Source organism: Melanotaenia boesemani, chromosome 20 (assembly GCF_017639745.1).
Source record: "Melanotaenia boesemani isolate fMelBoe1 chromosome 20, fMelBoe1.pri, whole genome shotgun sequence".
Classification (NCBI taxonomy): Eukaryota; Metazoa; Chordata; class Actinopteri; order Atheriniformes; family Melanotaeniidae; genus Melanotaenia; species Melanotaenia boesemani.
Window position 1 is genome coordinate 8,595,100 of NC_055701.1, and position 14,108 is coordinate 8,609,207.

The following is a 14,108-nucleotide window of genomic DNA, read 5'->3' on the forward strand; positions in this document are numbered from 1 at the left end:
CAGACCAACAACCATGACATGTTCAAAGTCACCCAAATAAATCCATTTATAAAAGTCTGTGTTACTGCTATCTAACTGCTTCATGGAGCATTTTAGCTGTTTTTTCACGAGGACAGCAGGTGTCAGTAAAGCAGCAAAAATGACCACAAAGCATGCTGATATGAAAAAATTAATTCAGCTTTTAATTTACCATGATAAACAAATGACAAAGAAACAGATATCATCTCTTACCTGTTCATTTTAACATCTAAAATTCATCTCACATAGAGCTTTTTGTTAGTAGAAATTAAAACAACGAAGCCAACCACATAAAATAAACTGAAATCATGTACAAATATGCCCTGGTAAGATTTCTATCTTAGTTATACAAACAAATTAAATGATTTTAACATCAGAACCATTGTAAAGACTAAATGAAGATTTGTAGATGTAAATCAGAGCAATTAACCCCCCCCCCCCCCCCCCACCCCACACACACACACACACACGCACACACACACACAGACACACACACCTTAAAAAAAAAAAAAAAGGAAAGACCAAAAAAAGCTTTTATGCTTTTTTGAAAATTAAATTCTTTATTTCAGCTTCACCCATCTTTCAACAACTGTACAAACAGAGCACCAAAACAAAACACAAACAAACAAGCAACAACAACAACAAAAAAACATATAGGTCACATATATGTGGCTCACAATGAAAATAAAGGCTGGTATGTGAAATTGACACACGAGTGCTGGCTGTTATTGGAGTCCAAACAGTTCTGCAATATCTTCTACATTGCTTATATATATGTATATATAAAACTTTTACAATTATGTTTATCGAGATATTACTCTACTTTTATGTTTTAGAATTACCCTGGCAGTAGTGATCAAGTCGCACAGAATTACAGAAAATTAAGCTTTTCATACTTTTTCTTTCATGTAGTTGACATATAATTGGAGTCAAGGTGAATTATTACACTTCATTACCATCTTTGTAGCGTTAACCCTGAACGGTTTTCCGAGCACACACTCCCATGTACAACTCAGGAAAGTTCTTATACATCCTAAAATTATTCTAAAGTTACACATTTTACACAAATTCCTATTTAATAGGTAATATATGATAGCTAGGAACAGTGTAGGTCAGAATTTTACAGAATTTTAACAAACTAAAAACACAAAAAAATAAAAATAAAACCCAAGAAAGAATGTATTGTGTGTGTGTGTGTGTGTGTGTGTGTGTGTGTGTGTGTGTGTGTTTTTCAAGTTAAAGTTTCCATAATTTGCTTAATCTTTTTGTAATTCATTTTAAACTCTAATACATTTACAAATAAGCACAGTATATATCTGAAAATATCACTCACTTTATAAAAAAAAAGTCAAATTCTCATCTCCCCCGGCATCTTTTGGGAGGTTTGGTCATTTTGGGCGTCTGTGGTGGACGCTTGTGCTGAACTGTTGACTCTTTGAAGGGGACAAATGACAAAGAGGTAAGAACAAAGGAGTTGAAATTAGAGACCAGTTTCTTCACAAAATTCCCTACTTTTAAATATAGTTTAGATTAAGATCTGAAAAACAGAGCCAAACAAGATAATTTTTTAAAATACAAAACCTCCAACCCATAAATCATGTCCTTTAAGGTATTTCATCCAAATTACTTTTAAATTAACATCTGTTTTAATTAGATGCTTTACATTGAGCACTGCTTTATGTTTGAATTTCAGCTGTGTGTAGCAGCTCATGTTGATGAATCAGAAACTTACATCAGTAAAGAGCACACAGATCATGTTAACATTAGATTCTATGTCCATGGTCTTTATTTCTGGAGCTTGTTAATATTAAATTTTTTCTGCAGGAGCAATAGACTGTTGAGTAACGTTTTCTCTGCGCCTCCGATGCTGAACTAGAGCCCTAATTACAAGCACAGATACGATGACAACCACCGCCAGTACAACCCATATCCAGAGGAAAGCCCCTGCAGGCACAGAGGAGCTCTTCAGGGTGTTGTTTTTGGCAGCTGGTTTAACAAATTGAGCATCAGGAGTTGTAATAAGCAAACCTTCAGTTTCTTCAGCTTTAATGCATTTGACCTGATCTTTGAGGACAAATCCTTCTGGGCAGGAGCAAACAAAACTTCCAAAGTTGTTTTCACACAGATGAGCACATTCACCCATTTCACATTCATCAATGTCCTCACAAAAGTTCTCATTCCTTATGAATCCATCAGGACAGGAGCATTGACTTGCAGTGTTTCCCTCACATTTCAGTGGGCATTTCTTTGCTGCACAATGCAGTTTGCACCGCTTGGGGTCTTTGCTGTCGGGCATATAGCCTTTGAAACAAGAGCATGTATAACCCTCCTTCATGTCAGTGCACACATGCTCACAAGGAGCACTTTTGCAAGTTTCAGTGCTCTTGAAAAAAACTGAATCTGACAACTCTTGTGCCAGACATGCATCTTTGTGTTTTGCTTTGCACAGGAACCCATCGGTTTTGTCTGTGCAGAGCCTCTCGGTCCATTTTTGATTGTTTGAAAGCGATATACAATGCGGAGAGCAGAGTTTGGCGCTGTGTGTCCAGGTGTTGAAGGATGGAGAAAACATCCAGTCTGTGTTACCAGAGGTTGACTCATAGCCTCTGAGTGGCTGAGAAAGGTTGCTGCAGGATCCAGCTGGTAAACGCAGTCCTATCCAGAAGTTTCCAAATAAATCTTGACTTAAAATGTCAAAAATTGGCTTATCAGTCTCAAACTGAAATGTCAGAAGTTCTCCTTTGCTGTCACGACATGCTTCCTCGGCTGTTTTAAAATCTACTTTGTCCAGGTTAACAGTAATGCAGTCATCTCCAACACAAACAGGCCTACAGGTGCTGGTTTGCTTCAAGCCAAATCCTGAGCTAATGATCAGCAAAAACATTACAGACTCAAAAATAGCCATTGTCATTATCTTCACTGAAAGAAACACAGTAGCAGCAAACTGGCTTGAAGAGTAATGAAGAATTTGAAGCCTGTGGCTCTCAACTCCGGAAACATGGTCCCTCAAGACCAGGAAGGAAACCAGATAAACTTAGACTGCTGTTCTTTTCCAAAAGAGTGAGCCAGCTTTGGAAAGGGTGTGTTTATAGAAATAGTACAAATATACATGTGAAGTGTGAAACATTAAAAAAATAATAATAATAATTTCAGTGCTCATTTCAATGCTTTATTATTATACAATTACATGAAAAACAATAAAGTTTTCAGCACCTTCAAACAAGCATTTTACACTAAATGTCAATAACATAGCGACTGCCTGCCTAATACTGAGTAGACCCTCCTCGTGTTGTCTATAGCACTCAGATCATTCAGGGTGTGGACAAAGAAAAAACATGAGGATGTCCTTGAGTTTCTGGTATTTGTATATTTGCATTAAATCTGTTGGGTCCCGTGGGTTGTAGGGTGTGTCTTTGATAACTCTCATCAGATTGGTATGTGGGGGGTTTGGAGGCTGGATGGACACCTCAGAATATCTAAGCAGTTTGAGCACTTCCCACTTCTGTCCTCCCGGGGGAGCTGCTGCTACTTGTGGAGTGCTGTTGCCACATGTAGTTGTGCCTCTAAATGTCACAGCATAACATCAGTCACTTTTACCTTTTTCAGAACAGTTTATTTAATTTTGGTCAAATACAAATACAGAGACATTTTTGCCACATGACATACACTGATATGATGCTAAGCACTCCTATTTCAGTTAATTTTTCTCAACTGAAAATGAGGGGGGGGGGGGGGGGGGGGTGTATTTTATAAGTATTATAACTTTAGCTTAACTAAATAACCTATAAATGTCCTTTTCTGTTTTATTCCATTTCTGAAAGATAATATATACAGGAGGTTCAAATATGTTTACTGATGACATTAAAGAAATGGTCTCATCTTAAGATTAACATGTCATACTTTGACACCATGTCCTAGACAAATTTTCTCTTATCTAAAAAATATGTAGTTTCTTGGCTTCTTCATCATGCTGGTTAAAATTACAGGCAACACCCAGTCCAAACAATGAGATCTCCAGTCCCAGAGCCCTTCATATCCTCTTTATAGAGTAACAGGAAGCAATCATTAACAACACTTGCTTGCACTTACTCAACAGCCACCTTTACCATCCTTTTAGTCTTTCCATTACACTTTTTACAGTCCCATCACTTGTTCCTAAGTTTGCAATTTGATATGTAATTATTTGATAACTGAACATAAATTACATAAATAAACGTAAAAAAAAAAACCCACAAAGGCAGTCTTTTCTGTCACTGTCAGGTCATAGGTCATCAGTCATGACGGACTCGTAGAGTTTCTCTAAACGTGGATCCAAACCAGATGACACCCAGCAGTAGCCATCTGAAGTAGCGTTCTTTTTTATCTCCTTTTTGGAGCGACTGCATCGGAAAATCGCGATGAACAAAGTCACAGCAATCAACATGAGCAGAGGGATGACCGAGCCTAGGACGCAGATCATCACCCTGGAATTGACTGTCATCCCAGTTGTTGTTGCTAAGGACGTGTTGCTGTGCTGATCGCCGTGCGTGTCATTGACCAGGTCTGGCAGTGGTGGGTCAGTATGAGGGGACTGGTGCTGGAGCTCCACTGCGGTTCTGGTTAAAGACTCTATGAAGTTTCCTTCCATTTCTTCATGTGATCGGTCCTGCAATGAGGCAGCTGAGGTGTCGGGTACATATGGCACCAGAGTGGCATCAGTGTCTGTCTGATGGGTGCACATGAAGCTGCCTACAGTATTGATGCATGTGAATTCAGCAAAGCAGCTGCTTCTGACACACTCATTGATGTCTACACAGGAGAATCCATCCCCAGATAAAGTAAAGCCCTCATAGCAGTAACAAGAAAATGATCCCATGGTGTTTGAGCAGTTATGCTCACACCTGGACTGCATACACTCATCCATGTCTCTGCATTCACCGTTGACCATTTCGTAGCCGTCTTTACACACACACATGTAACTACCAGGCGTGTTTGCACACAGATGATCCTTACAGGCCTCTAAATGGCACTCATCAATGTCAGAGCAGTTGCGCTGGTTTTCATCCAGTCTGAACCCTTCTGGGCATCGGCAGGAAAAGCCAGACTCCATCATCAAGCACTGATGCTCACAGGTATCGGGACTACACAAGTCTTTCATCCTGCAAGAAAGGCCGTCCTCTTCAAGTTCGTAACCTTCTCTGCAGATGCATTGAGCATCATCTGCATCCGGATAACAAAAATGTTCACATCCACCATTATTGATGTTGCAATTTAATTTGCAAAAGGGGCCAGGATTACTCCAGCTGTAGGTGTTATGCACGCTCCTGCACACAGAGTAATACGACTGCTTGTCACCACATAAAATATTAGTGTATGTACCAAGTGGAAGCAATTTCATCTCACTTGTTTGAGGTTCTTTAGAGAAGGGTGCTGTGTAAGTTATGCTTCCGGGTCCCAACAGAGCCAAAGGTTTGCACATCCCGGTAAAATAAAACTTACATGCATAAAATGCAGGTCTTTTGCAACCTCCTGCAGTCCATTTCAGCTCGTCCTGAGCTGAAAAAGCATAGTCAACTTTTACACATCGCTCCTCTGTGCAAGTGGGGACAGGCTCTTTTTTCCAGTTGGCATAGTGGGAAGTGTTATCCCCAGACACCCATTTAAACCCTTTGAGAGCCTCGTCAGACAACACACAGTCCTGCCTGTGCAGTTTTAATCCAATCCAAAATTTTAGTACCTTGTCGTGATGATGATTTTGAATCAGCGAGAGAAGTGAACGCAGCACATCCTCTTCGTGGCTGTTTCTGACTGTCATCAGGTAGCCTCCATTGTCTTTACAGTCCTGCTGGGCCTTGTCAAAGCTCACCCTCTCCATGTGTAGGGTGAAGCAGGCATCAGAGGTACACATCGTTTCATGTACAGCTCCCTTCAACCCCTCAAAGCTGTTAATGAGCTGCAGGAGAATGATCAGCAACATAATTGTCATAAAGATCAACAAATTAGCTGATATCCAAAAGGGTCCATGGAAACTTCAGGGCAAAATAAGACTAATATGTGGTTGTCCATTCGTAGCCAAAGAACAAGTGTTGTTAGTTTGAAACTAACATTCATGCTCCAGCATCCTGTTTGGGACGCAAACTAAAGACGGAAATCATGTTTAGCAGCATTTACGGGTCTTTTCTTTCTCCCCTGCTGACCACTTCCGTTTTTAAACAGAAAACAATGAGAGGCTGCTCTTTGTTTTGACGGCCTCTCCAGATGTCTCCGGTCCCTTAAAGACTCCAGGCTTTTACAGACTCCCTTAATTGTGGAGTTTTATAATATGTGAACATGCTGGGGTCAGAGCATTATGAACACGGTGACATTAAGAACACCGTGGGGGGACATACAATAGATGCTGCTGGGAAAAAATAACCTGTGATCTTTATCACTGTGCTGCCACAGGGCAAAAACACATGTGATAATTAATTTTTGTAAATAAAGTTATAGTTTCTGTACTTGTTGCCTCTAAGAGTAATGAATACAAAGGGAATTAAGCTTTGTGCATATATGGCTCCCATTTATACTTCAGTGTTATTCTTTAGATTTTAACTTGTTTTTTGAAGAATTACATATCATTACTGGACCTTTTAAAGACACATGGTTGCCAATATGCTTTATATATAATTCATAATTGTCAAAACACATAGAAACATTTCATTCACAGCCAGAAAATGTGCACTTCAAAAAGACATTAAAAGACTTGGGAAACAAAATATACTAATATTTCTGAAGTATACCAAAGAAGGCTAAAAAAAAAACAAACAAACAAAGAAAACACACACACGCGCGCACACACACACACACAAAGAAATTAAAAGACTAAAATGTATTAAAAAATAAAAGATAAAAACGGAATGAACCGAATAAATGATCAGAAGACTAACAGACACTTTAAGTGTATCTTAACATTTTCATTTCTTTAAAACACCTTTAAAAAGACTGTGACACACTTAGAGAAATTAAAAGCCTAAAATACATTAAAAAAACAGAGATCACATAATCGTCATCATATGCTAAAAGCCAAGGAGTAAAAATGTGTTTTTTTTTTTTTTTTTTTTTTTTTTTTTGGGGGGGGTGGTGGTGGTGGTGGTGGTGGTGGTTGGGGGGGGGGCGACTCTCTATTAACCAAAACAGTGGACTTTTGTTATTTTGTTTTAGGGGCAGAAGAACAAGGAGACAAACTCACAAAAGATAGAAAACAAAAGCAACAACAACAACAATAATAACTATAATATTATTATTATTATTATTATTGTAATAATAATAATAATAATAATAATAAAAACAACATAAAAAATGAACAGCTTCTGTAAGAAAACAAAGCAGAGGATCATCAAGAGGACCCACAGAAAAACAAACTGAGGAAAGCTTTAACAACACCAGCAACAAGTATATGAAACATAACTGTGGCTATCGGTAATTAAACCTGCAGGACAACTGATTAAAGTTGATTAAATGCATGATTTTATGGAATTAATCAGAGTGTTTGCGATATTCAATAACAAATTCAAAAGCAGTGTATTGCACACCTAAAAATAATGTTTCATGAAAAAATGTTCAGTAACTTTTGATATACAAACACTTTAAACAAATAAACTGCTTTTTAACAGCATTACTCCCTTTACACAAAAACAGTTTAAACATTTACTATATTTCTCAAATTAAATATTAATGTATGTATTTGTTTGTATTTGTATTTGTTGAAAGAACAAAATGTCTTGCAGCATATTTCAGACTCTATATATTATTTATCTGAGGTGTTAGCTGGAGGGGAGAGCTGTAACACCTTACGAAAAACGTAAATAAAAGCTAAATATCCCACAATGTATCTTTGCAAGATGAAGAACTTTTAAAAAATAAATGCTTATCCAGAATTCTTTTCTTCTTTTATTTATTTGGACTCCTTTCATAAGCTGTGAATTTGACATAAATCAGCATAAAATTACTAAACATGCCCAACAGATCATAGTAGTGTACACTAGGTTCATCTATCCCTAAATGTTACACAACATTTAAGTAGCTTTCTAAACTTATTCAGTCATTCTTGCCCTTTTTTTTCTTTTTGCTTTTATTGCCATTTATATTTTACTATTTGCAAATGTTTACAAATAGTTTTAATCAGAATTATAGATATTTTAACATTTCACATTTTAACCCATAAAGGCCCGACCCATGAAAAAATGGTAAGAAAAGTCCAGATTTTTTAAATATGAGGTCTTTATTTGGCCCTTAAACAAAATGTAACAAAAAATTTAAATTTTTTGGGGGAGGGATATCTACCATTTATTACCATGTGATACTTTAAAATTATAATGTGGTTTTCTGCTTCTGGGTATCTAGTAGGGGACAGAAGACAAGCACCACATTGTGTTCAACAGGATTTTAAGCAAAGTTTATACCATAAATTGAAGCAAAATGTCTCAGAAACTGTATGTGACAAATATGTCACATCGCGCTCTTATGGATTAAGTACACTCACAGTTAAAAAACAACAACTTAAAACATATTTATCTTTCAATTAAGATAGAAGCAAATTTACTATTAATTTAATGTAATAAAGAAATAACGGCATACAGTGTGAGGTTTGTTAGGTTGTGTGAAGTTTTCTGGTGACTGACTGAACTGACCATAACACACTTCAGTAACCCGCTTTGTTTAGGACTGAATGTACTGTTCTGCATGGCAAGTACCCAGAACATTCATGTGAATCCTGAAATTTCCTGCATTTGTTTAAATGCAGGAAGTGCCCCAACAACAACTGCAGGAAACTGAGTCGAACACCTCTCCACCCACACAGACAGTAAACAACCCAATCTGACTAAGTGAAACATGTTTTTAGAATAACAATAATAAAAAAAAATAAAATTCAAATGAATCATTTATTCAAGTGTTTGAACCCTTTGCTGTTGCACCAAATAGGCATTTCCTGGTTTCTCTAACTCTCCATGTCTGTGGGTTGGACAGACACAGAGAATAATCAAAGCATCATACTCAATGGTATCCTCAGTAATGTGCTGCAGAAAACACATAGCTGGACAGGGTTTTATCTTCTGGTCACTGACTGCCCATGTGTGTTTAAATGGCACTGCCCCATTGTACCTCTCTGAGCTCCTCCATCCCCATATACCTTCTCAGATCGGCTGACCAGCTCCTTCTGAGTGTGTCCTGGACTTGCTGGAAGCTCAGAGGGGACTGGACCTTTGGGGTGGCAGCACCTAAACTGTGAAAAGAGCTGCCTTTATGCTGTAAACAGGCCTCCTCTATATCTGCTTTTAAATCTCTTCTTAAAACCCATCTGTTCACCTTGCCTTTTAACACTAAATGAGATGTTGACATTTTGTACACTGACGTACCTCAACTGGCTAAGCTGGTTTTCTGAGTACACAGTTGTACCTAAGTACTTTCATCTGCCTGCTTTCCTGTCTCTCACCCTACTTTTAAATAGGCCTCTATTCAATTGGCTTAACATGATTTGTCTTGAATAATCAGATAAAATGTCTAGAGCAAATCCAAGCGTAAAAAAGCTTGTGGAGACTTGTGGAGATCACAACAAACCAGAATATACTCTCTCGCAAACAGCCCACACACCTGTCCTCACGGTTCTGATGAAAGGATGTCAAGACAGAACACACTTTTTTACACAATAGTTCCAATAAAAATGCCATTCTGTTACTAAATGCAAGCAACTGGCGAAACGAGCATCGCACGCAAGTTACAGTTTTAATTTAAGTCTGATAAGATGTTTTTGATTTAAATATTTCACGTTTCATTTTTATGACAGTCTCTGAAGATCAGCAACGATTAGCTAGAAAAGACGCAGACTGGTTGATAATCAGGTGCAGAAATTTTACCAAACAAACATTAATCCCTGCTCTCTCTTTCCATCAGGAACAGGGACATTTAAGGGAACAACACTAAATGTAATTTCAACTGCAGAAAAGATGGTATCATGGCCTCTTTAATAATTTTTGACAGTTTTATTATCAGCAACAGCAGCAGGGTGATGTAGTTATGGGCTTTAGCTCTGCTCACCTGTAACTTTCTAAAACCTTTCGAATCTGCTGACTTGAATAAATTCAATTCAATTCAATTCAGTTCAGTTCAATTCAATTCAATTCAATTCAATTCAATTCCTTTATTGTCCCCAGAGGGAAATTGATTTTGCAGCAAGAACACACACATAGGACAGACATCACATCAAAAACATAAAAAAACAAAATCAGAACGAATGGCATGTGTCAAAAAGAGATTCACACAATCCGAAACAATAAATGAGCTTAAAATAAGTTAAATAAAATCACAGCTAAAAACAAATAGAGAAAAAACTCTGTCACTTTAGGCCATTACTGTTAAGTAGATGAACAGAAGTACGGACAAACGACACTTCAAGGCCTCTTTTGGGAGGATAAAGAGACTTAAAGTGACGGCCCGAAATTAATAAACTCATTCTGGAGATGGTGGTTTGGGTGGTTTAATATAGAATGAGCTTTCCTCACCACATTTTTGTTAAAAATGGCCAAAAAGCCATCCTGCTGTGATCCAGAAACTTTGCCAGCAGCTTTCACTAACGATTTATGATTTAGATGAGATGCTAAGGATAATAAAGAAGAAGTGATAGAAGACAAATTGGATCAGCGATGGTGCTGGATTTGTTCTCCTTGCTTTCATCCACGCGTGAAAAAAAAAAAAAAGACTCAAAGACAATTCAGCAGTACAAGAAGACCGTCACTTTAAGCTCTCTTGATCTTTTTATTTCCCTCAGTGCTATTTGACTCACTGACTCCAGTTTTTTTTGTTTGTTTGTTTTTTTGTACTCTACAACTTTCTCATTCTTCTTTTACTGAACATTTTCTCCTTTGAAAATGCTTTTTCAGTCACTGTAAGAAACAGTAAATTAAAACAACTGTGAGGCCCGAGGCAGGCTGAAGCTGCAGCCTACGTTAGGGCTAGGTGGACTGATCCAAATATCAATATTTTCGATACCAAGGCGAGTATCATATCAATCGATACCAGCTTGATGAGATCGATATTTTTCTTACTGAAAGCTTTGGGGACAAAAAGCCAAAGAATGTGAATGAGAACCAATCAATAGTAGGTTCGTTTTTGTTTAGATAATTTGCATTCTTGACTTTATTTTTCTCCAACAGTTGTGTGTGATAAGAGAAAAACAATTATTTTATTATTTTGTTCAGTGTGTTTGATTTGCATTTATCAGTAACTTAGTCCCTTATAAATTATCCTTGTTGTTTCCAAACTCGAATGCCAGCTTCTGCACTCTGCTTATATAACAATGTCTTGATATCTTTGGTTTCGCCTTGGGCAAACAGTGATTTGAAAGTAAAGCTATACTCACACGGAACATATCTTTACTCAACATGTGCGTGTCAGGTACAACTTTTCACACTACATACGTGACTGAGCAGGATGAACTGAACCTTCTGAATGTCAGTCATTGCCAGCTTAGAAAACCTCACAGATAAAACAACATTTTAAAAAACAAAAAAAAAACAAAACTATGATGACAGGAAAGATCAACTTGACCTCACCCAGAGGTTTACACCTCATACTCTAGGGGTTGAGAAACCTTACTGGACATTTCGTAAGTGACTGGAACATTTGACTTTTAAACTATTCAACACATCCAATCAAAGGAACGAGGACAAAATTTCACTTTTACTTCACCAGGTTTATCTGGTAGCAGCCATTTAAGGTATATATTAAAAGTTTAGCTTCAAAATTCAACCAGAATCTTATTTTACTCTTTCTTTGCTCCAACTCTCCAGCAACTTTAGTTTTCATAATCCTGCTAACATTTCAGCCTCATCACATCATATCACGGTGCCAAGAGCGGAAAATATAATTGCTTTGAAATTTCGTGTATGCGTGTTTATCATGGCTAACTTGTATATTTTGCATTTGTTTGATGGATCACTTGCACATCACTTGCATATAATTTAATTAATGCTTCATGTTTGCAAGTTGCAATATGTGAGTAACCAGTAAGGGCAGTGCAGGCCTCCATTTTATTAGATGTAAGGTTATATGGTCAACAGTGGTAAAAATACCATAAAGTTTCCACGGCAAGACAAGGCATGGTTGGCTTAAAAGCCTTATTTACATCTAGAAAAGTGCTACTGTGGTCTCAATATTAACCAAATATTAACCTTATTAATCAAATCAAATCAAATTTTACTCAAAGTGCTTTTCATTTAAAAAGCATCACAAATTGCTTTACATAATAAAAACAATAAAAAAAAAAACATTATTGTTTTTGTTGCCATGTATATTGTTTTGTTACAAATTTGGCTCCTTTCTCCAGTCTGAGTTCCCTAATTTACCCTCTAGTGGAATCCTCCAGTAACAAACGTAGTACACTAGCAAGTATATGAGCAGTTATGCTCACGATGGAGGCAGAAATGGAAGCGATTATCTTCTCAGCGCATTTTAAGGTTTTAAATGTAAGAAAATGCAAAGGTTGTATTCTTAGTGGCATTGGTTTGTCTGTCTATTAGCAACATATCTCAAAAAGTGTCATGGCTCACGCTCCCTCACTTCCTGCTGACCTTATTTGGACTTTGAAGCATCACTGCAATCAGGACGGCGCAGCTGGAAGTCTTCGGACTGATTATCCTCGCACGTATAAGAACTCCAAGCAGACCTTCAGTCTTCGCTGGAATATACTACAATCTGTGGTAACCAGTCGCGATCAAAGTCTTGTCTCTGTCTCTTAGCCTGACATTAACTATTGTGTGCTCTCTCCTCACAAGAACCTGACCTGGACTTCACCCGTGTCTCTGAGGAATCCTGTCTGCCCTCTCCTGCCCGTCCTTCCAGCGTTCTCATCTCATTCCACCAATCTGTCACAATAAAACCTCTGTTAACTCTTCCTAGTGCTCCCTTTTCCTTGGACCCTCACACCCACCGTGACAGAAAGTTGTGGACAGATTTTGATTCAATTTTCAGGAAATGCAATAAAGGATTTTTTTTAAAGGATTATTTACTACTGGGATATAGGGATAATTTTGCAGTTTCTTTACTCAAAGAAAATTCCCAAAATCATTGGGGGGAAAAAAAAAGACAAGATGGTGAATGTTAAATTGCTAACAGCTAACCCAGATTGCCCCCCATTAGAGACAATAACTTCAAGACTGTTATAGCCATTTGCTTCATCTTGCTGTCTATGGGTATGTTTTCTGGGTCAGGGATTCTAAATAAGACGTGGCATCTATCCTGATAATGGAATCAGACAGTGATATTAGCTTGAAGTATACATAGGAGTGTTGGCATGGAATTGGCTGGGCTGTTGGGCCTTTTGGGGTTTTTCTCAGGTTAGTGACCCTATGATTTGGCCGACGTGTTTATTTGGAAACCTCCAGAACAGATCCAACAATCTTGGTGTCAGATTAGAATGCATCATCTAATACACTCCGCCCACTGGTCTCTTTCTCACAGTAACTGAACTTAATAAAGAAATTGACGCATTTAATTTTCAGCACTTTAAAGCTGGGCCGGGTACTTCCATCTGTTTCCAGTCATTGTGTGAAAATCGGCTGCATTCTTTTAAAGGAACTGGCACAAAAAGAGACATTATTTCAGGCATTGTTTGACTTTCTGCCAGAGTGAATGTTAGCGATGACTTATGATAATGTCAAGCCTCAGTAAATCCAGCCCTGGTTTTCTATTGAAATTTGTTTTATGGATTTTCAAACCAGATTACTTTTAGTAGAAATACTCCTTTCCACATTGGTTAAATAGAAATATTAAACAAAAGCCATTTGAGCTTCTTGAGACACTAGCTATATTGATTTTTAGATCATTTTGATTAAAAACATTTTTTTAAGACTGCATGAAAGTGAAACTTTTTAAGTAATGATAACCACCTTTTTATTCAAAAATGTGAACCTAGGTATAGACACACATAAAAACAGAGCAGAAACTTTGCTGAAAAAAAAAAAGGCTATACACAGCAATTCCTGAGAAGTGTGTTTTAAAGTTTCTGTGAAGTTACTTGGCAAACAACCAACCACTCAGTCCTGACTGCCGTCGTATAATTAAAATAAACACCAACC

The 14,108-nt window shown here is 37.5% G+C and overlaps 2 protein-coding genes across 2 annotated transcripts; both read right to left on the minus strand.

The window, feature by feature from the left end:
- Positions 1 to 574: 574 nt before the first annotated feature.
- Positions 575 to 3,018, minus strand: LOC121631583 (thrombomodulin). The gene has a single exon (XM_041972590.1). It carries the CDS (start codon positions 2,927 to 2,929, stop codon positions 1,826 to 1,828), a length of 1,104 nt encoding a protein of 367 aa, XP_041828524.1. The 5' UTR covers positions 2,930 to 3,018; the 3' UTR covers positions 575 to 1,825.
- Positions 3,019 to 3,174: 156 nt separating this feature from the next.
- LOC121631582 (complement component C1q receptor) lies at positions 3,175 to 6,120 on the minus strand. The gene has a single exon (XM_041972589.1). The coding sequence runs from the start codon at positions 5,981 to 5,983 to the stop codon at positions 4,280 to 4,282; it is 1,704 nt and encodes a 567-aa protein (XP_041828523.1). The 5' UTR covers positions 5,984 to 6,120; the 3' UTR covers positions 3,175 to 4,279.
- Positions 6,121 to 14,108: the final 7,988 nt, after the last annotated feature.